Below are 24,837 nucleotides of genomic sequence, written 5' to 3' on the forward strand. Positions count from 1 at the left end.
TTTTTTTCTTAAAATTAATCGAGCTTCAAAAATCTTCGATAATAAAATATCCCAGTAGACTCTACTACACATAAACAACATTTTGAAGGACTTGAGAAAGCATCTAGCACATTGAAAAAAAAGTTTTTATTGTGTTATGTTTGATTTTTGTTAAGTTTACGAATATGGAATCGGGTTAATTTTTGAGACATATTCAATACTTTTCCATTATTCCAAAGATTCAAATTGTATTCATTAATTTATTATTGCCGAACAAAAGATGACACCTACGACCTTCGTTGAGCATGAGCATGAGCATGATTGACCACCCGCAGATGCTACTCCGTTATTGCAAGAATAGTTGTACTACAACAGACGCTACTCAGGATCAGTAGCATCTTCGATGTAGGTATAAGTACTGGTGATCTCATTATTATAACAAACAATACCGGCGCCGGCTGCATCCGAATGCAGGTCAATTTGGAAATCGGAGGAGAATGTTGACGAGTTACTTGCTTTATAGGAGCCGAGGAGTCCTCTGTACTTCCACAAGAAAATACTGGGAGTTTGGACATGGGAAAAGATTCGTTTTGGTATGATTTGAAATGAATACGTAAGCGTTTACACGGATGATCGATACCGATAGTGCGGTCACTACGCGAACCGGATACGATCCGGATGTCGTTGCCAGCTCCACAGGAGCATGCAACAGATTCAAGGGACTACCTGGAAAACATATGGTTCGAAACGTCTCATAAAATGACTTACTGGAAATTGAAACAAAAAAAAAAACGGTACAAATTCCTAGAATAATTTAGGAAGTTAAATTGCACAGGAAACAGTGCAGATATTATTTTAGGCATCGCTTGAAGAATTCTTAGTGTAGCTTATTGTATGAAAATGTAAAGAGATATAATACCTTAAAAATTGGGAAATTAGGGTAAAGTGTACAAAAAAGTGTTGTATGGGGGACTTTCGTGAAATTTCCTGACTTTTTAGAGAAAAAAAATGAAAAAATAAAAACACATTTTCTACACTGAAAAAAAAATGATTCAAAACTTTACAGTCGATTTAAAAAAAACGGCCACTTCAGATTTTGATCATCCTTAAGCAAAAAGTTTCGTAATTAAATTTACTAAAAGTCGTCCATACATTGCAAATTGGGCATATTTTAGAGAAAAAAGTTTTTCTAACATCATTTTTTTTAAGTCCAAAATGATTTTTTTATTTTATGTTTATTTCGCTTTAAATAGTCTAGTATGATCATATTTTCAAGTGATAAATGAGTTTTAATCACAAAACAGCCCATATTTGTTTTATTGGGAGTAGTTAAAAGAAATAAAACGGAATTATACAGTGTTTTTTTTTTAATTAAATTCAATTGATCTTGCACCATACCGCTTTTGAGAAAATCAACTCCGTCTAACAATCCGATGGGTTTTTATGGTTGGAAAGATATCACAATAATATTTAATTTCTTATTTGGTCAAAGCCAATCTTAACAGGTGTCTGGAAAGGGTCAATATTATGCTTATGAAAAAAGTCGTGGTTTGTTTTTATTTTTATTATTGCTATATATCCTTAAACGTAGTATCTGCACGTGAATATTTACATTAGTTTTGGGCTTTACTGAATAAATTGAATATTTTTGGTTCATCCTCTGAATTGGTATACCGTTTGGGTGCAATTTGTGTATCACTAATAGGCATAAAACAATGATATTTTTGGGTACCAGGGACAGTTTTAACCTTATCAAACAATTCCACCAATTCCTCTGACATTTTAACATATTGTTCATGAGATTTATAACAGAAATTTAATTTGGTGATACATGTATCAGTTTGTTTCACTGCCCAGTCGAATAGTTCTCGCGGAGTTGCGATTGTGTTTCCATAGCATTTTGCAAGACTTGCTCTTTTGCCATTTGCTTGAGAGTTCCACCAATAGCGTCACAGGGGCCTTTGCCGTGAGATGTTGCAAAAAAGTGCCACTCTGTTTCCTTTTTTTATAATGAGCTGCAGCTCCATCTGACTTAAAAATAACTTTTGATTTGTTTAACAAAATTTATCAATTTTGAAATAAATAGCTGAACTGCTACTGTGTCATGGGTCTGATATTATAATAAAACTAACATTTTCCAATTTATTATCTTTTTTATGGTAAATCTAGAATTGGTGTATCGTTGCTTGGAAATTATTCCAGTGATATCCTTGAGCAGCGTTATAATTCTCTGAAAAGTCGCTAATTACCAGTATTTAACCTTGTTTAAAGGAGTCTTTTTTGTTTCGTAGAAAAGCAGACTGTTATTTGCAAGTAAAATCATGAGTCAGCTTATCAACTTTTATTAGGTAGATAGCAATACAAACATATTCATTATTTCTGACTCATCTGGCGTTTAACGCAAGTACGTTTAGTAATTTTTTTTTTCACAAAACTTTTAAATGGGGTATGGATAAGGTTGTTACTTTTTAATGTTTGCAATACTGTTGTGATACCTTTCAAACCATAAAAATCCGTGGGATTGTTAGACGGAGTTGATTTTCTCATAGACAGAGGCGAAGTCCATTGATTGCCTGCTTTTAAAAAACATAATCACTGTATAATTCCGTTTTTTAACTATTCTCAATAAAAAATACAATCTATTTTCTGATTCAAACTCATTTATCACTTGAAAAAAACGATCATATTTGACGGTTTAAAACAAAATCTTTGAAAAAATAAATTTCAGTTTGAAGTTAGAAAAACTTTTTTCCTAAAATACCAAGTGAACCACGTATCGTATAAGAATGTGCATCCAAAATCACATATTCATGCGTCCAAAACCAGAATTGCACAAGATGCCATATTAAGCGTTCTCAATGTCAATACAAGTTGTATATAAATCCCCAATACGATTCATAAACGACAATCTGTGTTGACAACAAAACATGTCGTAAATAGTGCAACATAGAATCACGTTATGTTATACAAACTGACAGATCATATATCAATCCAGTAAGCATCGTATGAAATCGCAATAACTTAGCAAAAATTGCTTCCCAAACTTTGTCTATCTGCTGACGATGGGCCTCAAAGAACAACAAAGTATGTGTCGCTTTACATGAAACATGTATTAAAATTGGCAAATGATCACCCATCAGATAAGTAACCCTTGGTGGTACAATAGTAAGGTGCCCGATTCCTGATCCAGAGGTCCCGTGTTCGAGACTTGCTGGAAACTTTTTTTTTTTTATTTTCATCCAAATTTTGTGACATCGTATATCTGATCGCAGAAAGTCCGAATAAGTCGTGCCAAGTACGCATATAGCCTCCCCTTTGGTAGGTATATAGCCTGGTCGTGCATTCTATACGATTGAATTGATTCATATAGAATGATGTATAACAAAAGTTATACCAACCAAAATGTTGACTAGGTATGCCCAATTTGCAATGTATGGACGACTTTTAGAAAATTTAATTACGAAAATTTTTGCTTAAGGATGATCAAAATTTGAAATGGCCGTTTTTATTTTAAATCGACTTTAAAGTTTTGAATATTTTTTTTTTCAGTGTAGAAAATGTGTTTTTATTTTTTCAATATTTTTTTCTAAAACTTCAGGAAATTTCACGACAGTCCCCCATACAACACTTTTTTGTAGGTCTTACCGTTTTCGAGTTATACAGGTTTATAAAAAAAGTAAAAAAAAAACTTTGGGACTTAAAAAATTCGATGTTAGAAAAACTTTTTTCCCTAAAATATGCCCAATTTGCAATGTATGGACGACTTTTATTTAATTTAATTACGAAACGTTTTGCTTAAGGGTGATTAAAATCTGAAATGGCCGTTTTTTTTTAAATCGTTTTTAAAGTTTTGAATATTTTTTTTTCAGTGCAGAAAATGTGTTTTTATTTTTCTCTAAAACGTCAGGAAATTTCACGACAGTCCCCCATACAACACTTTTTTGTTGGTTTTACCGTTTTCGAGTTATACGGGTTTATAAAAAAAGTAAAAAAAAAACTTTGGGACTTAAAAAATTCGATGTTAGAAAAACTTTTTTCCCTAAAATATGCCCAATTTGCAATGTATGGACGACTTTTAGTAAATTTAATTACAAAACTTTTTGCTTAAAGATGATCAAAATCTGAAATGGCCGTTTTTTTTTAAATCGACTTTAAAGTTTTGAATCATTTTTTTTTTCAGTGTAGAAAATGTGTTATTATTTTTTCATTTTTTTTCTCTAAAACGTCAGAAAATTTCACGACAGTCCCCCATACAACACTTTTTTGTAGGTCTTATCGTTTTCGAGTTATACGGGTTTATAAAAAAAAGTATAAACAAACTTTGACCCTTTCCAAATGTTAGTCTAGATCGATTTTGAAAAAAAAAACAAAGTATGTAAAGTATCTTAGTTTCACATAGTCATCACACCCAGAAAGTTTCATTGAATTCTAAAGGGGTACTGCCAATCCCTTTGTCGAGTTGGCGTGAAGTCTTTACTCGAACGTGTAACTTTTTTATGTAATGCTTAGTTTTGGTAGTTGTCAAACTTCCACTCGGCTAGTTAGTCGTGAACCACGAATCATAATTAAAAAAACATGTTTTTTTGCAAAAGTATACATTTAAAAAAAGTGTTACATTGACTATCACGTAACAAAATCACCTTTATCCCATTCATCCCATTTTATTCATTAGAATTTAAAATTATAGCTTGGCTTCAGTATTAAGCTTGTATACAATATACCATGCAATAAATTCGTTCATGTTCAATTCAATGCATTGAAATATAAATTTAAACGTTACAATAACGCTCAAAATTGTGACGAGCTGGAACATTTCCTAAAACGGCATCAGATTCAACAACTCCTAGACACATAATTTGATCTTTGTAACACGCAAAAATGTTATGTTTGTTGCACAGTTTTATGTCTACAAAAACATTAGCAAGCGGCAGCTGCTGACTTCATGTTAGCGATGCTAAATTTTGAATTTTCGCAGTATTTTCCCCAAAACCACGAACCGAAAAACCAATGTATCTTCATGAATGCTGTTCTGTATCATATTTAGAATTTCCACAATTTTTCGACTCCTTTTCGAAAATGTATTTGCTCCCATGAACCCATTGCAATAAATTGATTTATTACTTCTTTACTTATAAGTGTAACAATATCAATAATTGTGGATGGCATTGGAGTTCATTAATGAAAATAATCCATACATCATCGGAACCAAGGTATCTAGAAGGGAGGTAGTTCATAGTGTCATGATGTCCTATTCGCCATTTTGAAATACCAAGCGAGTTTGTTTTTGTTTGAAGATGCTAACTCAAGACGCACCTCCAGACATTTTTCACAGCCACACGCCATCTCGTTTCGTTTGTCTTTTTAATTCACCATGTCATAGAAGGCATTTAGCATCATAATAGCTTCTCTTCAATTAAATAAAAAAAACACTTGAATTTTACATCCTCTAAAACACACGAAGAAGGTAAACGTTACTTTACTTTATTTTCACATTACCGGTAGGATTTGTTTTCTGTGGTAAACAATCCCTAACACTTCCATTTTCCCTGTAGCTGACCTCATCTCGCACTCACTGACTGCTTAGATTGCTGAACCTGCCTTCAATAAATCTTGATCGCAACACATTTACGCCGAATGATAGGAACACTACATATTTTTTTAAAACATTGTTTTGGAACTTTAAGTTAATTTAGCACTTAAACTGTTTAATTAATCTGTTCCGCTAGGCTGAAAGTTTATAATTAACATCAACAAGCCAACAATTTTGATTTTTATCCACACTGTTGACTAATTGCATTCATATTTGGTACACCCACCCTACATAAAACTGACAGGCATCAGAACGCATTGCTGCATTATTGGGGAAAGCTACCCAATCCCTATATCTAATGCTGATCCGGTCTCCCACTTATAGTTACTTGGGTAATCATTTAACAGTCCTATCAAGATCATAAAGATATAACTCACGCCTCTCACGCTGAGGACCTGGGATTGAATCCCAATCCCGAATTTGTCACATATGACACACATGTCATAGTGACGACTTCATTCGGAAGGGATGTAAAGCCGTTGGTCCCGAGATTAACTAGCTTAGGGCTTATAAAGATACAGGAAAAAATAGTTATTGATTGCTTGTTCACTCGTTACAAACACTGAGAAAATGTTTTCATTATGAATTATATCAAAAATAAACTCAGTGCACCTTCACCTCTCTTCGCCTTAACTATGATGATGACAACAGAAAACTGTTACTGATGTCTCGGCATAATTTCTCTGTGGCGCCGCAAACCGGATTCTACCGAGGCTGATATCTTCATCTGATGATTCGAACTCGAAGGTACAAAGTTGAGCTTCATGTGCCAGGCTTAACTAATTAACTAGCTATCTGCGTAGATCTCTGTCAAGAAAGGGGGTCTCGATCTTGATGGCTGGTGGCTGCCACCTATTAGTTAGTATCCTACGAATGAGCAAAGGGATCATGAAACCTATGTCTCTAAATGAGTGGTCGTTAACATGAGGAAGCGTTAAATTGGATCACAACATAGCGGCTTTCTAGGAACCTTTCCTTGGGTGGCGTTGACCATCGTTATGGTCATGATAAAAGCTTAATAAAAATTTAGAGAAGATGAAACTTCACATGCGCTCTATGTGAATGCATGAATTCGAACCTCATTTGGAGAGATATGCTTTTTGAAGGTTCGTCGTCTAATGTAACAATACATTCCAAGCAAGCGCTTAGGTGAGTGTATAAATCTGTCAGCATTTAAAATTTTTAGACAAATAATCCTCGTAGTTATTTGCTAAGAAATTTCAAGATAATTTGCTTATGGCCTTTTCTTGCAAGAAGTTTCCCACGCATCGTTTCAACTAAGCTACAACTGATTCAACGATACTTATTCCCTATTTTCCAACATGCTTTGATATTTGAATTTGTCCTGCCCATATCAATCAAACCAAAATTCCGAGAGTCTGTTTGTTCTCACGCATTCATCAATGAATTTCGCCCGCTTTTTTCGCTTCTCCAGCAAATAACGATGAAAGATATTCTCTCTGCATCTCCCGAACTTCGGCCCTCTCTCTCTCTCGTGTACCAATCAGCGCCGGCCGAATGCGCCGAACGCATCGCGACGAACCAACGCAACCTCTCTCGTCATTCGCTCGTGAGCCGTCGTCCGAAGCGTACGGGTACACTCGGACGTCGTCGTCGTTTCCTATTGTTGTCACGCTTCCAAATACGATTTTCCGATCGATTTTTTTTTATTGTTGTCGTTGGGAAAAGGTGAATTGTGCATACCACCGTGTGCGGTATTTGTCGGTATAAGCGTTGATGTTTTTACAAGTGTTTCGGTCACCAACGCGCGCGTGACATTGTCATCATCGAAGTGATTATAGCCGGAGAAAAGTGTGATATCGAGAAATTCGGTCCATTTGGATAATAAATTTTATTTATTGGACCGGATTGTTGTGGTTTGTCAAAAGAGCGGAAAGTTTCGGTGCAGCCGGCAGTTAACGTGCGGCTTTTGCGATATAACCGGCAGAAGATTGCCGCAAAGGAGAATGCAATCGAAATGTAATGATAAATGATTGATTGAATGTTTTTCAGTGCTGAAGTGCTCACTTGATGTGGCCAAAGTGCTCATGCTGAGAAGTGTTGTGGAGTTCACTCTGCGTGATCGCGTATTGTGCATATGTATGCAAAATAATTGCGTTAAAATTGCTTGACCAATTGCCGCGATGAAAAGGTGCAGTTGAGTAGAAGAGAATTCCAAGCAAATCGTCCAGAGGTGCGAAAGTTTCGAGAAAGTGATGAAGCACAAAGCGATGATAAGTGTGAGGTGAAAATTACTTGAAATGATTTTCGGGAATGTTGTGAAAAGTGAATGAAAGGAAAGATGAAAAATCACGGCTTCCGATTGGCAGCGGTACAAGTGATGTGAAGCGGAAATATTTTGAATTGATATCGCCCAGTCACGTCAAGTTCAAAGCTACCTCAACTGGTAAAATGGTGATTCGGTCTCGGTTTGTGTGTGCGATTAATTAGCTAATTGGATGCAGTAACGGAGTCCAGCTAACCAGTTCAGTGTCGTTTGATCGAGGCAAAGCCAGCTCACGCAAGCAGGAGATTAAGTGAAAAGGCAAATCCAAGCAGCAGCAGCAGTGGCGGTCATTAACGTAGATTAGCTAAACGTTCAGTTGTCACGAAAACGTGACTTCTACAGGGCACGAAAGAGGAGAAAGAAAGAAGAAAAAAAAAGGTTGTGGACAAAGTGAGTGAAAGCCTGCTTCGCTGGAACAGGAATCTTGTAGTAGGCGTTGGGTTGACAAGTTGACAAGAACGTATCATCATGCCGCATCCAATGTCACCACAGTCACCGACGCCGACGTTGCTAAGCAGCAGTCGTGGTAGCAGCATGCACATCGAATACGACTATGATGAACCGAAGCCGGCAAAGGTGGGGAATGTTTTGTTTAGGGATTTGTTATCGTTTTAAGTCTGAGTTTATTCGATCTGTTTCAATTGTACTTGTATTTATTGCATCATAAAATTGTAAATACAATTAATGTCTGTTTACCAAAATCATGTCAATCGAATTAACCAACATTGTTCTTCTATGCATAGTTTTACTATTTTCTTAAGTTATTCAAGGTCCAAGTCAAAATGGTGCAAAAGTCATAACTGAAAAAAGCAGTTTTCTCATTTTGACCTGAGAGAGAGGAGACAGCTGGCTTAGATTGCAAGCTCCCAAAAGTCAAGGGACCTGTCATCAACTGTCACTGGAAAACCGCACATTCGAAGGGCAGAGCGTGAAAAACCGTCAAAACTAGGCCAAACTAAAACTGTATATGATTGAAAATGCAGGTTGTTTCCCTTTGCTCTCGCATATAAAATCGTTGATTATTTAAATATTGTCGATTGGACTCAAATTGCTATTGATATTTTTCAATTTTGTGATCTTTTTGATAAGAAATGAGATGTGAAAATAGTGCACCATTGTGCACAACTCAAACATGAGAAGAAGAAATCAAAAAAGTCAAGAAATCAAGCCAGTTGTCAGTGAGCTGTCTCCTCTCTCTCAGATTTTAACTAGACAAATAAAAAAAAATAAAAACACAGCTTTATTATTTGCCAAATAAAACAGCTGTGAGTTTTTAGTTTCTTCAAGTTGTTGGTTTAAAAGGAGAAAACTGCGTTTTCAGTTTTGACTTTTGCACCATTTTTACGTTGAATGAGTGTAACAAATTCATATAGACATATTCATATTAATATTGTTTTTTTTTTTCTACTGCTTACTTTTACAATCTCATGTAACGGTATTACCTAAAATTTATCATATACAAATGACTGATTATGACGAGGACATCGTTGTTGATTTCTGTCATGTTTTCAAAAGATCGTCTGATAAAGTTCAAACATTCCGTTCGTCTGATAAAGCTCAAGCAAACAAATTGATTGAATCCGTTGAAAACCGTACTCCAACTGTTACATTTAATAACAGAAAACAGTGCTATATTTGTACTTGCACTTTCATCCATTTAAGGTGAAACTCGGCAAAGTGTCATAAATTGCCATTACCGAAAGTAGGTGTGATTCGTCATCTTACAGTTAGCCGTCACTCACGGGCACATGCATAACAGCAGATCAACAATAATGATGTTGTTCACTGTTTCGTAATAATCCGAGAGAGACTCGCGAAGAGGAAAAATATCAACGTCATATGCAGCCCAGATTCCGCTGTCACGAAACGTCAAATGCAGCCCATCGTTTTCATGGCTGAAAAAGTGAAAAGTATTGTATTCAAAATAAACTGTTATTAAAGACCTCCGTCAGCGGAGCAATTTTTCCAAAAATACTGATAAATCTAAACACAAGACTAATTATTTATAATGTCTGCTACGTTTTCTGACATGAAATTTCACTCAAAATGCCGTTTATACTTCAGTGTGAAGCGAACGCAATAGTTTTTTGCTGAGATGATCATGTGAGAGCTTGAACGGCTTGCGCAAAATTGATGTACACACTGAATGGAATAAGAAAAAAAACTCAGCAATCGCAGAAAAAGAAGACCGTCTCCGCGAGTCTCGTCTCAGGTAATAATTAAAAGCTTTTCGCCACAACACGAGTGACAAGTGGTTTCTTCCTTTTATTGTGTACCAGTCTTTGCAATTGCTAGGAAAAATAATGAGAAAAAAAGTAAAAGGTTGTTTCCGAGATACAACCGCCAAGTTGACGTTGGATAACGTTAGCTTCATCTATTTCCTGGCTTAAGACCGGCACAAACTTATGGAAGATTTCTACTGATAAAAATCTTATCAATTTTCATATTATTTGTTGCATGTCAATTCTGACCTATTGTGGACATTGTGTGTTAGCACAGAAAATCTGTGGTGTAAGTTTGGTTCGGTTAACACTTCAACACCGATAGACTCGGTTGATGGAAGAATAAGCATGAGCGGTAACTCTTGCTTCCCAAACAAATATTTCGGTCGAAAGTTAGATCCACGCATGATCCACTAAGATTGGTTTCTTTAGTAGTTTACGAATCCAGTTTGAGGTTGAGGTACTTCTCCATGAAGTCCGCGAGCTCCATGTTCTCCTCTTTGCTCAAATCGATGTTAAAGTTCCTTTTGATACTGGAAGAAGTTCCGCACCATGAAGAACTTTTTCTGCTTCGTAGTGGTATCCAGGGAAATGTAGAGGCAAATCTGCAATTCCAGAGCTCGGCCGTCATGGTCATGCAGGAAGCGAATGGCCTATCTGATCGGTTTGTTTAAGATTACCAACCTGTGCGCGATCCACGCCAAGCGTTTCAGCATCATATCGAAGGACATCCAACTGACTCGTCGTATCCGTGGAGAACGCGCTTAAATTGAATTGCAGCACAATTTCAAACAAAACGGGTCACAACAATGTATTCGACGTAAAAGAGTTGCAACCAGAGACATTTCATCTATTACTATTAATTTATTAATTAAATTATTCATTTCTCGCATCACCTGTGATCTCGCCTCAAAAGCCATTGGTAACCAAGCGTGTAGCTTTTTATTACCGAGCAAATGAATGAATTTACACATTATTCAACTATGATACGATAAAGAGAAGATTCTCCTCTATCTCCTAGTGGTAACAGTTTCCATCCTGGACCATTCATTTGCTTAGAAACGGGGAGCTACATACTAGGTTACCAATGGCTTTTAGGGCGAGATCACAAATTATACGAAATTTATCAATTATAATTTTGGTTGATTAGTTTTCTAGTTAGCTGTTGCTGATTAGTTTTAGCTCTTTGTTTGACAAATTAATACTCTGATCGCTCTAGCATGCATTTGCATGTAGGTAGCGACGACGACAACGGAATTATTCAAAGTAAGTAAAGTTTGTAAGGATGCTTAAAATATATCCCCGAGCCCAATTTCATCTTCTAAACTGGTACCAATTAGCTCATACGGTTGAAATAATTAAATTTCTGTTATATATCAGGTTTTTCCTTAGGAAATTGCCTACATCTAGGCGTTTTTATCACATTTCTTGAAATTAACTGTTCATTATTTCTTTACATACTGCATTATTAAGCATTTTGCAAGCATATTCGAATTCAGGGAGCTCATATTCATTATGTAGAGTCGTTTCAAAAAATAACAATAATCGCATTGACAAGAGATCAATTTCACCCCGAAATGGGATTACCCGATTTTTTATTTAAGGGATGATTTTTAGCACTAAAACCACATTTGTTATAAAATTTTGGCACATGAGCCAAAGAGGCTAGACCGTCGTACTTGTATTCAGTTGTTTGTCATTTTCAACATGATTGAAAACAGACAAGAAAAACCATGAAAAATTATCAATTACCTAAATTATCAATTACCTAAATTACAATTATCACTAAATTACGGCACATGTAAACTCCAAAACGTCAAAACCTTATAACAGCAAGAAAAATGTGCTTTTCTATTAAAAATAAGACATGCCTCGATATTTACCAATTGTTCAATAGTTTAGCCATGAAAATCAATAGTTTTCATTATTTGAGTAGATTCGTAGAAAGATTTGCAAACGATTGGTGCAAGAATCTTGAAAATTTATGCGGGCGTTAGTAAGTTATTAACAGTCAAAATCTAACCACTTTTCGTGACGCGAGCGATTTTTCGTTTTTCGAAATTTGTACCCCAGTATGTTGCCGTAAGACGTTATCCAACGTCAAAAAACGTGTATCGACAGTTGATTGATGAAAACGAAAGCATTTGCGCACCTTTGTTTGGAAACAACTCGCAGTAGGCGGCGGAGTGCACGAGCCAAAACAAAAACCAATCATCAGTGTTGTTGATGGTAGAACCGCAGGGGGAGAAAGTCAAAATCGATTTCCGATCGTTGCGTTGGTCGATCAATGCTCCGCGGGCTACTTGATTCGATACACGGGGTGTTAAGGGGTGCCAGATCTACGTTAAAATCGATCTGGTTATTCAAGATAACTTCAACAAGAACATGAATTATTTGTCAAATTCGTGGAGAGAAGAAAATTTAAGAAATCTGGCAACATAGGATCGCAGTGTTCTGGTTCAGTTCTGTCGTACTTAGAAAAATTAGTTCTTTTGAGCAAGCTATGGAAATTTGTAATAAATCTACTATACCATAAATCCAAATTTTAGTATGCGAAATTATTAATATGTTTGCGACTCAGTATTGCGACATATCTGAAAATAAATGCTTTTGCACTTAGAAAAGATACTGGCAACACTGCGATTCCATTCTAGCGGGCTAATTTGAAAATAAGCACGGTCAGTTAGGCAAGCTTTCCGGTTTCCGAATGACCACGGAGCAATAAAGGATGTGAAGTTAGCAACGAAACTGAGCGAGGGCGACATCGTCGACGGTTGAAAATTAGTTTACACTGTAGCCTTAGGCTGTATATTGGCAATCAATACCGGGTCCGGGAGAACAAACGGTGGAAGTCCAGATGGTTAATTACGTAGTCCATAATTCGGTTTCGGATGGCGTCGCTTACCGACTGCTGTCATCAATTGTTGCAACCGTGAATAATGCAAACGGCGGAGGCCGTTTTGACTGTTGATTGCATCAATTGGATCGATTTGTTCACTGCACATACTGCCCATAAAAGCTTCACTGTCCTTTATGGAAAAAGTAGGCATTGACGAAAAGAAACGCTCAAAGTTAAAACTCTCTTAGGCTGTGAACCGTTTCACCAGTTCGTTTAACTATTAGTTAAAATTTGACATTTCAATAGTTATTTTCCCCTCAAATGGTTAAATTGAACATCGCAGTCGACCCATTTGAGGTTTGACAGTCGAGTAGTTATTTCAGAACAAAGTTGACGGATGGTTAGTTATTCTCAAATTCACGTTAGCAAAAAATAATTTTCGAACTGTCAAGTTTAACCATTCTCCAGAGCAGGGTTATTTCTAACCGGAGGGGAAATAACTATCGAGCTGTCAAATTTTAACTAAAAGTTAAACGAACTGGTGAAACGGTTCACAGCCTTAATATGAAAACTTGAGTGATTCTTGAAGATGCCTCTTGGAACGCCTTCAATTATGATTTTAAGGATAACTTCAGCAATTCATCTAGACATTGCTTCAAGAATTCTTGAAGTTAGATCTAGAAGTATCTCTGTAGACATTCATGAACAATTTTACCAGCATTTATTCTAAAGATTCCTGAATAAATCTCAAGAAATTGAAGTGGTGGATTTTATGCTAGAGCAAAAACTTATTGTAATGAAGCTAGCTATGATTCTATTCTATTCTATTCTAAGCGCTTGCACAGCCAATGTTGAAAAGCATCCTGGAAATTCCGAAATTTCTTCCAGTAGTTTCTTGTCAGCATTAATATTTGCAGCAAATCGGTAATATGATACAAATATTAAAATGGCCAGGCCCGCTGTGCAGACTTTGTATTGAAGATAGTTTAGAAACTGGCGGCGATCAGATTATTCACTCATGAATAATATGATAGACGAAAATTCCTAATCTGTTTGAAGGAAGAAACGGGGACAACCGTACCAACCGTTTCATTGCAGGGGATAGATAAAATCGTTGGGAGTGGCTTTGCTAAGAATGTTAGGGCGCACTCCATTGTAGTGCACTATTCCTGGGATGGGACATAGGTATTTCTGCCTTATGCCCTGGCTCTAGAGCCTTGGCTTAAGTGCCATTACTCGCTCTCTGAAATGAAAAGAAAAGAAAACATTCCTATTCCCCATTAAGAAACAAATCAATGTTTGGAAAACACAGGAGCAAAAATAGGCTATGAATGCTTATTGGCTAATGAATGCCCATGGCTAAAAAAATAAATTGAAGCTTGCAAAAGTCATTCTGTGTCGAAAAATATACCGCTGTGAAATACTTATCCACGGTTAAATCCATACACAAATTAGTCATGAAGCTAGAATGACTTGTTCACAGTTAAACATAATCAAATGGAATTCTCTCACCAAATTGATGTACAACATCTTCTTTCTTTAATCGTAAGTCCAAGCAGTTCTCGATGAATAAAATAGGAAATCTGTCTTGTCGATCAGGATCATCTGCTTCCAAATCCAGCGATTTTTTTCGGGTCAGCTTTTCCCACTTCATCAAATTTCTCCAGCTCTTCAATTTACGCACAATCTTCAACCAGCAGCAAAAGCTCAACTTTTTATACGCAAAAAATGACAGCCACATTTTTTGAACGTCCGTCCACGCTCACAGATTGCTGCGATCCTTCGTAATGAAGCTAGCTATGATTTTACAAAAATTGACTTAAAGACAACTGTTGGATGCACTAATGGTTTTCCAAGAAACTCTTCCAATCATTCTGAGAATAGTCTACACAATACAGAGGATAGGCATAACCTTGGGATTTATTTTTCGTATCGCCAAGGACTTCACCAATATGAATTGCCTCAAGTCGCTGTACTGTTCGCTCGTTCGTTCGACGCTAGAGTATTGTCTGTTTCATGGGCAACAAAACGCGCCGCCAACTTTCAAACAGACCAACCAAATCGTCGCCAGCTAACAAATCAAAGCAGGTGATGTGCCGTTATGTTGGTAAGACTGGTAAAACGTCAAATTCACAGCGGTTGGTTGGCTGGCGACGATTTTGGCGACGGTTTCACCAGCGACGATTACAAATCGTCGCGTTTGATAAGGTGCAAAATTTACAATATTCAAGTAAGGAACTTGAAGTTGCGTTCCAAATATCATAGAATGCGTTTGTGATTTGTGATTGGGTGTGATCGATTGTGATTTGATCTAAATTGAGTGTGTATTTTTATGCATTTTATAATGAGTGAGATCTATTCTCGGTGCAAAAATTATCGATAAAAAAAAATTTACCCCCCACTTGATTCGAACTCTTGCCCCACCGATTCGTTTAAGACAATCAATTTTTAATCTGTTACAACTAAAAATGGGTTAATATATTGACAAGCGTAAAATATTTAATATTTTACCACAATCAGTCTATCATAGAAGAAAAGACAAGTTCAAACCCGTTTTTTTCGGTGGTCACAAGGAAATTAGAAACAAATAATAAAAAAATGAAAATATTCGTATATTCGGTAATCAAAAGAGGCCTCAAAAATAAATAAGAAAAGTGATGATCAATTATAAAAAAACTAACAAATTCTTTAATTAGCGAATAAAAAAAATAATTCCGAAACGTGTTTCGATTAATTTTTGATAGTATTGGATATTAAAAAAAATAAAAGCATGGCATTCTTATTATATTTGTATTTCTATAGATAAAGATGAATTACAAAAGCACAAATTTGGAAATCTAGTCAGCTGATCAGACTGAAAACTTGATCTATTTGTCTTTGACATCAGTATCTTTAGTTGCCTGGTTTTTTCACTACTTCAATTTGAAAACTAAACTTTTTTTGGCTCAAGGCATTGAAGAACATAATATTCAAATGTGCATTCAGTCAGAGTAGACCAAGAAAGATTTTTGAGTGCCAGTCGAAGTGTAATGGTCCAAAAAGCGGGCTCTAGGATATTCCATACCTACCATAAACTTCCATCTGATTCTGTAATCGACCGAAAATATGTAATAATCAATCAATTGGGGTTTTCTGGAAGTTATTAACATTATTTTTTTAGATTTTTGCTCCTCTCAATCGCGAGACATGAATAACAACGCAAAAATCCAGCTTGTTACGCAAGCTAGCTATAATATTTGAATCACCCCTTTTTGACGTTTCTCGCCTACATTATATTTTTTTTATGGTTCGATCTACGCAAGCTTTGCGTTGTGGAAATTTTTTCATGTTTATGCCAAGGAAAGTCAAAAAAAAATAATCCCTCATTGAGGTATCAAAAATCTGAAAGCTTTATTCCGAATTTTCTGCATTTTATACAATTCAATTATATATTTTGCCGTTTTAGATTTATGATAAAAGAAGCCATTAGAACTGAATCACGTGAACGAATTTTACGAACAAACAACAAATTTGGTGCCAAACAAATTGCTACAGGGATCGAATACTAATGATTTTGCTTGAGATTTTCTGTAAGACATACCTTAATAAATAAATAATAAACGAATAAATTTATGGAGTTCTGAGTAATTCTCGTTTAAAGCTAAGTATGCTGTTTTGGAGAGTGCTTCGTGAAGCCCAAGCGGGACAGTTCGATTTTTGCATCGTCGGAGAGGTTTTGTTCTCGGTTTCGCGCGTGTTTTCGTCGACGGAGATTTTTTCGCTGTTTTCGAGCGTCTTGCTGGGTAGTGCTTCGTAAAGCCCAAGCAGGATGGTTCGTTGATGCGTCGTCGGATAGGTTTTGTTCTCGGTTTCGCGCGTGTTTTCGTCAACGGAGAACTTCTTTTTTTTCTTGTTTACACGCGTCTTGCTGGGTAGGTATTAAGGAAAGCCCAAGCAAGACGGTTTGTTTTCGGGACCAAAACTTCCTCGAGACAAGAATACAAAACAAGCTTTAAATATAAGTCGTATATTTTCTCCCTTGTCCATGGATCGCATCACCGACCAAAGGTGACTCCCAGATTTTTTCCTCCCTCACTAATAAATAACCTTCCCGTGGTGATTGTGGAGATGCAGAGGTATTCTCGGTCTCTAGAAGCAACAATCATTACACCCTAACATTCCTTCCCCATCCCAACTGACTGTAAGGACTTGGCCGGCGCCGTTATTGTTCAATAATATTAGATCTGCTAAAATTGCGAGCGTAAGCGGAAACTCCCATCCCTTATTCATTTGGATCGTAGTGCTATTCTTACCAGTTCCGATCAATCACGGAGTAGCAACCATTGACATGAACATTGACTAAGATTAAGAAGTTTCCTACAGAGAGTCCCATTTGAAATGACATATCTTTTCAACTGCGTACTGCGATCAGAAAAATGTGATTTTTTGGACCATTTCTGGGAAGAAATTTTCAACGTATCAAGATAGGCGGTTCCTTTTATTGTCAGTAGCAGCCTTAAAAACAGCCCAAATCAATGCCTGAGCCGTTACTGACCATTTTTGAATACGAAGAAGTCAAACATATTTTTATCGCACCTCTAGCTTGGGTCACGTTTTCTGGATCCAATAGGTAGACTGTCCTCACAAATGATATAAACAAGCCAACTCTCCGACAATGGTTAAGAAATATCGGTTTATTCTACGAGTGGCGTGAGGTGAAAAATCTCGGTCTCGTATAGCGAGGTGACAATACTCGACTGCAGTTGGTTTACACGGCGAGTCACTTCACTTAAGTCTAGAATTGTCACCTCGCTATACCAGACCTAAATTTCTCACGTCACGCCATTCGTAGAAAAATCCCAAATGCATCAGCATATATGAATGACAAACACCTTGACGAAGATCAATATTCGAACATCTCAGTCCACTCTACCCGACTAAAGGTACATAACAAAATTATATCAGCACATGTTATTATGTTATAAGGTTTTTTTCGAACATAGGTTGTTATAAACTTGATGCAGGATGTTGTTAAAATAACTAAATTTATAACAAAAAGTGTATGAATAGTAACATAAACATAAAAAAATGTATTTTATTATATCAAAAACATATCAAACCAAGTTATAATGTTTGATGCAAAGTATCAAAATTAAAATTCTGTTCGATAGACGATAATATTGTATATTATTGAAATGCATAAGTATCTATTTAATTTTGTTATTAAGTTGTTAAAAATGAACAAAAAAATATCTTAAAGGGAAATAAAACACATTATGTTATATTTTTGTTTTGATATGTTCTGTGGATAACAAAATTATATCATAATATGATATGCATATCATATTCTGATAAAACTTTATTATATTTTTGTTACAAGCCTCTAGTCGGGTACCTTTGAAAATTTGCATGTTAGTTTTAATATATCCTCTTTTTCATGAAGTTACTGAAAGATTAGCAAATAAAGGCCAAGCCAGGTTTGGTTATGTTTGCTGATCCTATTAATCAGAGTAATCGATGCCAATAACGATGTCCAAAATGCTATTCTCTCGAATTTCTTTATCGGCAATAATTAGGACAGCTGGCTTCGATTGCGAACTCCCAAAAGTCAAGGGAACCTGTCATCAACTGTCACTGGAAAACCGCACATTCGAAGGGCAGAGCGTGAAAAAACCGTCAAAACTTGCCTAACTAAAACTGGATGTGACTGAAAATACAGGTTGTTTGGGCGAATTCACAAATTTCATAACGCCAAAAATGACCATTTTTGACACCTACCCACCCCCTTATAACGCATTTTGTATGAATATTTTTCAAATGTTGTATGAACTGTAACAACTTATCGACACCCACCCACCCGCTACAGCGTTATGAAATTTGTGAATGAGTTCTTTTCCTGTGCCCTCGCATATAAAATTGTTGAATATATAAATCTTGTCGATTGGACTCAAATTGCTATAGAGCACTGCATATGACGAGCCTAACCTCACTTATTTATCCTGTTGTTTACGTTACGGACTTAGTCGTTTTTTACATCATTTTTTCATCTTCGCATTTCTATCACCAGCATGCTGATGGTGACGATTTTCCATGGTAGGAAGATAGAATAATACGATCCGTGGGTATCTGCAGTGGATTTGACCTCTCCTCGCAGCAAACTTTCACGAAATTAAGAATAATTCGAAAAAAGTACTAAGTCCAAACTGTAAACAACAGGACCAGTACCTGTCAAAATTGATGCGTGACGTCACAGTGCAGTGGAGTATAGATTGTTTTTAATTTTATGATTTTTTTTGATAATAAATGGGATGTAAAAATGGTTTTGATCCAGTTTGTGCTCTCGAAACCATTGTACACAACCCAAACATGAGAAGAATAAATCGAAGAAGCCAAGAAAACAAGCCAGTTGTCAGCAAGGCGAGCCCAATTCTCTTGGAATTGGACTCGCCTTGGTTGTCAGTGAGCTGTCTCCTCTCTTTCAGCATGTCACCAACACTACTTAAAGAGTGCTGGTGGAAAATATAAACAAAGATCAGCTGTTCTCAGCAAAATCAAACGGCAGAATTTTCCACCAGCAAATTTGCGCACGTGTTCGTGGCACCGCTCGGCAAAAGCTCAATGGCCTACTAAGACCTAACTATAAAAACGGTAGCAAGAAATTTCAAAGTCAAATTACCCTCCGTACTTTTATAGCTAGCGTAAAAAGCTGGATAAAACTTCGCTTATAAGGCTCTCGCACCCTTCTCTTTCCAGCAACAAGATCGAATGGGTTTTTTTGTTTGTTGTTTTCATACGGAAACGGTTTCCGTATGAAAACAATCCATAAGCGTACGTATGCAGGAAAGAGAAAGCTGAATAAACGTCAGATTGCCTTATTTACAGACGGATATCTTGATAACAGCTCAATTTTTACCCTAATATGTCGTTCATAGTTTGTTGACGAATTGCAAAGGAGGCCATTGTGTAAGGATGAACACAGGTTGTCTGGACGAACATGGCGTAGTTTGTCAAAGCCATGTAGCCTGAATTAAAATTTTTCTTCAAAATTATCTCATATTTTTTCAAATTATTTCCGGGGCTCGAAACTTATCGCAAATTTGGATTTGGAGTGAATGTTGAACGACATATCTGAAGAGGGAAATAATCTAACAGCTTTTTGACATATGTCTTCAGTAGAAATTGTTGCAATTTCTGACGAAATATTCCTCAGCGCACTGATCGTTTTTGTTGTTATGCTTATGATCACTACCTCAGCTTCATTTCACTTTGATAAGATTTGATGAATGTGTAAACTGATAGAGATATGTAATATTTTGTTTTGTATGATCAATAAACATGGGTAGAAGCATGTAGCCAGGGTGACCCGCTACATACTTCTAACAATTTTTATGAATCATTGAAACAAAATTTGTTAAATATCTTTAGCAGTTAACAACATTTATCATATCTTATCAAAGTGGAATAAAGATCAAGTAAATCTTCAGCTAATGGCAGAACAATCTGTTTTTTTTTTTAAGTTTTGTTGTTGGTCCCCTACGATTTAACGCCGACCAATCAGTCTTAAAATATGTGGAGCAATATACCAGATAGTATCAGTAAAACAATTAATAGTGATCCCTGTGGAATTTACTAGAGGTAGTTGAAGTGCTCTAGCATTTCCTAGAGAAAATTATGAAGAAATTCCTCTAAAGATACCTGGAAACATCACTGGGAAGATTGCTGTAAGCGGAGGGAGCCCTGGAGGATTCCATGAAAGTATACCAGAAGAAGCCTTTCCTCGAGGAATAAATATGAGAAGAAATTCTTGAGAAACCTATACAATAGTCGCGTAATGGTCTCTGAAGGTTTATTCTGGAACCGAATAAGGAAAAAGAAACTTTAGAGACAATGTTGGTAAAAATAGAGAGATTTGAGACCTTCTTCAGAACATCATAGAACAGAAGGTTGAAGAAGTAGGGTTCAAAAGGGCAAACTGTTGAAAGGATAAAATGTAGATTGCACAAACATTCAAATGGCCAACTGGCTTAATGCCGAAATAGGATGGAAGTATTATTGGAAAGGTGAAAATGTTAAACTGATTTATGTCGATTTACTTTGTATGATTCCCTACCACACAACTCTCTTCTATTTTGACAACTCCCAGTTAGTTGTTTTACACCAGCTCAGCATGATTCCAACCGGTAGTCCAACGAACTCCAGGTGTTTTTATCCACTCGACAGCAGATTAGATTCGGATTCGTGAATGCACCGGACTGTGTATCGCTTTTTAACGATCCATTTCGTGATTTGCAACGTGAACTGCATCCGTCGACTGCAATAGCATGGCCAAAAACACGACTTTCATGTTCGAGTTCATTGTAGTCTGCTGCGAGACTGCTTACACGTGGTTCACGTGGCGAGAAATGCAGATGCAGAAACAAGTGACTGAGGCGGCTGCTGGAGCAACTCCAGAAGTACTCTTTAAAATCGATATCATTTTCCTCTCGCTTCACCTCGCTTTCGTCGTCGGCCGCATCGACGACAAGCAGGCGGTGAAAACGTGCAAAGGCGTAAGCACTGCCGCCGCCGCCGTCGTAACTGCAGATAGGTGTACTCTGGCTGTGTGATAGCTATAAAGTGCACACGACACAACAAGGGTTCATGCTTCGTTTGAACTTTTCTGCCACAACTGCCGTAACACTGCGGCTCTGGAATGGGAACGTGGGGAGATACCTCCTCCTGCTGTAGCAACCCCGAGAAGTCAGGAGTGGTGTGAGACATCAGGTCTGCAATGTCGCATGTTTGCTGTTTTTTTTACAGCGGCACCCGCTTCTGGCGCCAATCTGCGCTACCTCAGAGATTCAGCATACTATGATTTTCGTAAGAAATATTCCATTTTACATAAAAACTATCTGCCAGTTGATACCGTGACGCAAAATTACCGAATCATGTTACAAATTATCAATTACAATCAATTTTCAAACTATAAGTCAGTATATACATGAATGATTGATTAGCTACTTTTTGATCAACTGATTAACAATTCACCGTGTGGGTTTTACTCCATTTCAACCAACTTAATTCTTCAAAATGTTGTTTTTTTTCACAAAGTTCGAGTTTTTGACCTACCTTACTCTATATTATCTACTAACCCATAGTGACTAATGCATAAAGACGTCAGAAAAGGACAATCACACAAATAATTAATACAATAACCGGGCCTTCCTTAGCCGAGTGGTAAAAGTCTGCGGCTACAAAGCAAAGCCATGCTGAAGGTGTCTGGGTTCGTTTCCTGGATATTCTCGAAATGGAAATTTCCTAGACTTCCCTGCGCATAGAGTATCATCGTACTTGCCACGCGAAATACGAATGGTAAAATGGCAACTTTAGCAAAGAATGCTTAACAACTATGGAATTTCTAATGATAACACTAAATTGAGAAGCAGGCTCTGTCCCAGTGAGGACGTAATGTCAAAAAGAAGAAGAAAAATTGGAGTCCCTTTTTTGCTCATCAGCTTAATCGACTGTTTCCACTAAAACAACGATTCTATAGCGCCAATTTTGATGCGCTGTTTTGTTGCAATGGCGTCATTGAGAAAGAGGTTCTGTTTTGTGAACTGTCCATAGCCCAACTTCACCCTGGAGACCTTGAGCTAGGAGTAATTTCATGCCCAATGGACTATATTTCACCAGTGCGATGTACCCTGGCCAAAGAAGACCATAATAGACCGCAGACCCACAAAAGTTCAATCCTCTTTGTGGCTGTTGTTTGCTTAAGTGGTGACGTGCTTGCAAGGGCGTTACCAAGGGGGGCAAGGGGTGGTCGACAGAAAAGGAATTTAAATCAAGTGGTCTTGAAAACTTATATATCTTTGAACTTTTCAAACATTCAATCTAAATAATAATAATTTATTAAACTACACTAAAGTTTTTTTTTACACTGGGGATACGTGCCGTTAAAAAATACCGTGTAAATTCCGAAATCTGTGCAAAAAGCCGTGTAAAAAACCGTGCAAAAAGAAAAGCGAAAAAAAAATTAAAGTTGTGTATTGAAACATTGTCTCCAGTATTCATATTCATAAAAAATGCGTAATGATAGTATTTTTAGGGTCCACATAAAATCAGCCTTCTGCCGAAGATCTTACAAGAAAAGTATTTCGAACTTTCCTCTGCAGATAGTCTCATGATTTCTTATAAGAATTCTTTCAGAAAATCTCCCATGAATTACCTCCAATTACTCTCACTAGACAAAATATCATCTGAAAATACATTTTCTTTAAAAATATAAATAAATTACTTCATGAATCTTTTCAAGTATTTTTCGAAAAATAATCTTGGTAACATTGATATAAAAATGTCTGAGGATTATGCCATGTATTCGTCTAGGATGTCAACTAATACCACCTCCGGGCGATTCTTTACTTATGGTGAATATGAATCGAAGCCAAACTTCAAATTTTCAAGAGCACGAATCTGGAGAACCAAACATCCGTTTAAGCTGAAAACTGAATCGATTGGTCAGTCGCTGGTGGTGACCATTCGATTAAGTTTTCAGCTTAAACGGATGTTTGGTACTCCAGATCCGTGCTCTTGAAGGTTTGAAGTTTGGCTTCAATTCATCTTCACCTTATACTTAAAAAAAATCAAACATTCTTCCTCAAAATTTTTGGTATTTAAGAGATTTTTAGTAAATTATCAAAAATTTCTTAAAAATAGATCTCACGATATCTTGACAATGCATTCTGGATAGTTCTTCGTTGAGCCTAGATAACCGTAGCAGTAATCGGGCAGCTATTCAGCTAGATCAAGCCAAGGGTCGAAGGTTTGAACCTCGCCGGTCAAGGATCTATCCGTTAAGGAAATTTTCTCAACTTCGCAGGGCATAGACTATCTTCGTATTTGCCACATGATATATACATGCAAAAATAGGCATTGGCAAAGAGACCTTAGTTAATATCTGTGGATGTGCTCATAAGTTGAGAAGCAGGCTTTATTCCAGTGGGACCTAAAGTCAGAAAAAAAAGGTTAATTCTTCATAGATTTGGCCTTGAACAACTCCATAAATTCTTTCTGAGTCTCTTAAAAGATTCCTATCCTGAAATTAATCAAAAATGAATAACTCATCCAAAAACTCATTCATAGGTAACTTTGAAATATCCTCAAGAAATTCCACTTCGTTCGCTTCGGCATGCTTTTCACAGATTTATGAGCGATTTTACCCGGGTTTTTCAAGTATTTCTAAAAAAAAGCTCATATATGGGTCTAGTGCAAAAAATCACTACATTTAATAGGGCTTGCAATCCTACAACAGTGTCTATAAAGGCAAGTCTTAAATTTGTCAAACCTTTTTACAAGCATATCTGTAGACATTAAGATATTATATTTTATAATGTTTAAAATACTCTCACAGAAATCTGTCAAGGATTCGACCTGGTACTCACCTAAAGCAAGTCACTATGCCACTATCTAGGTGGGAATATCATAAGATATACTTTCAACAACTTTTTCCAATAATGTTGTCCTGAATTGCTCAAAAATAATAAAGAGTTTTTTACTCAAGAAATTCTTACAGAAACGCCTGGAATTTGTGTTTTTCCATAAGTTTGTTTTCAATGTTTTTTTTCTGAACATAGAAAAATAAGTGTTCTTTTTTAGATGTTTTTCTAATTGTCATCCCTTTGTTTCCTCTAGGGTGTATTCAGAAACAAACAATTTCTTTTTGGTGGAAAATAATCCAGCTATTTCCCTAGTATATTATGTTACACTTTTTTTTCTAAACCTCGCCCAAGCAACCAAAAGTTCGAATAAAGAGCATGTTTTGGCTAAACTTCTCTACCGGCAGCTTCATTTTTTAAGCACAAAACAATATCCAAACAGTGATAACGTTTTTGTTTTTCGATATTTTTGCACCATTTTTTCACGAACGTTCAAAAAACGTTTTAGAATCTGTGTCAATATGGTC

General features: G+C 36.5%; 1 protein-coding gene across 2 annotated transcripts in view; it reads left to right on the forward strand.

Moving 5' to 3' along the window:
* LOC5568309 (breast cancer anti-estrogen resistance protein 1) overlaps positions 1 to 24,837 on the forward strand; it is a 451,449-nt gene that overhangs the window by 94,662 nt on the left and 331,950 nt on the right. The window contains exon 1 of one of the 2 annotated variants that reach the window (XM_021841384.1): positions 7,138 to 8,432. The exons of the other annotated variant lie outside the window; for it this stretch is intronic. Within the exon in view, the coding sequence (XP_021697076.1) occupies positions 8,325 to 8,432 (108 nt within the window). The 5' untranslated portion in view covers positions 7,138 to 8,324. Of the gene's footprint in view, positions 1 to 7,137; positions 8,433 to 24,837 lie in introns of those variants that run through there. 2 annotated transcript variants of the gene reach the window in all.

This window comes from Aedes aegypti, chromosome 2 (genome assembly GCF_002204515.2).
Source record: "Aedes aegypti strain LVP_AGWG chromosome 2, AaegL5.0 Primary Assembly, whole genome shotgun sequence".
Lineage (NCBI taxonomy): Eukaryota > Metazoa > Arthropoda > Insecta > Diptera > Culicidae > Aedes > Aedes aegypti.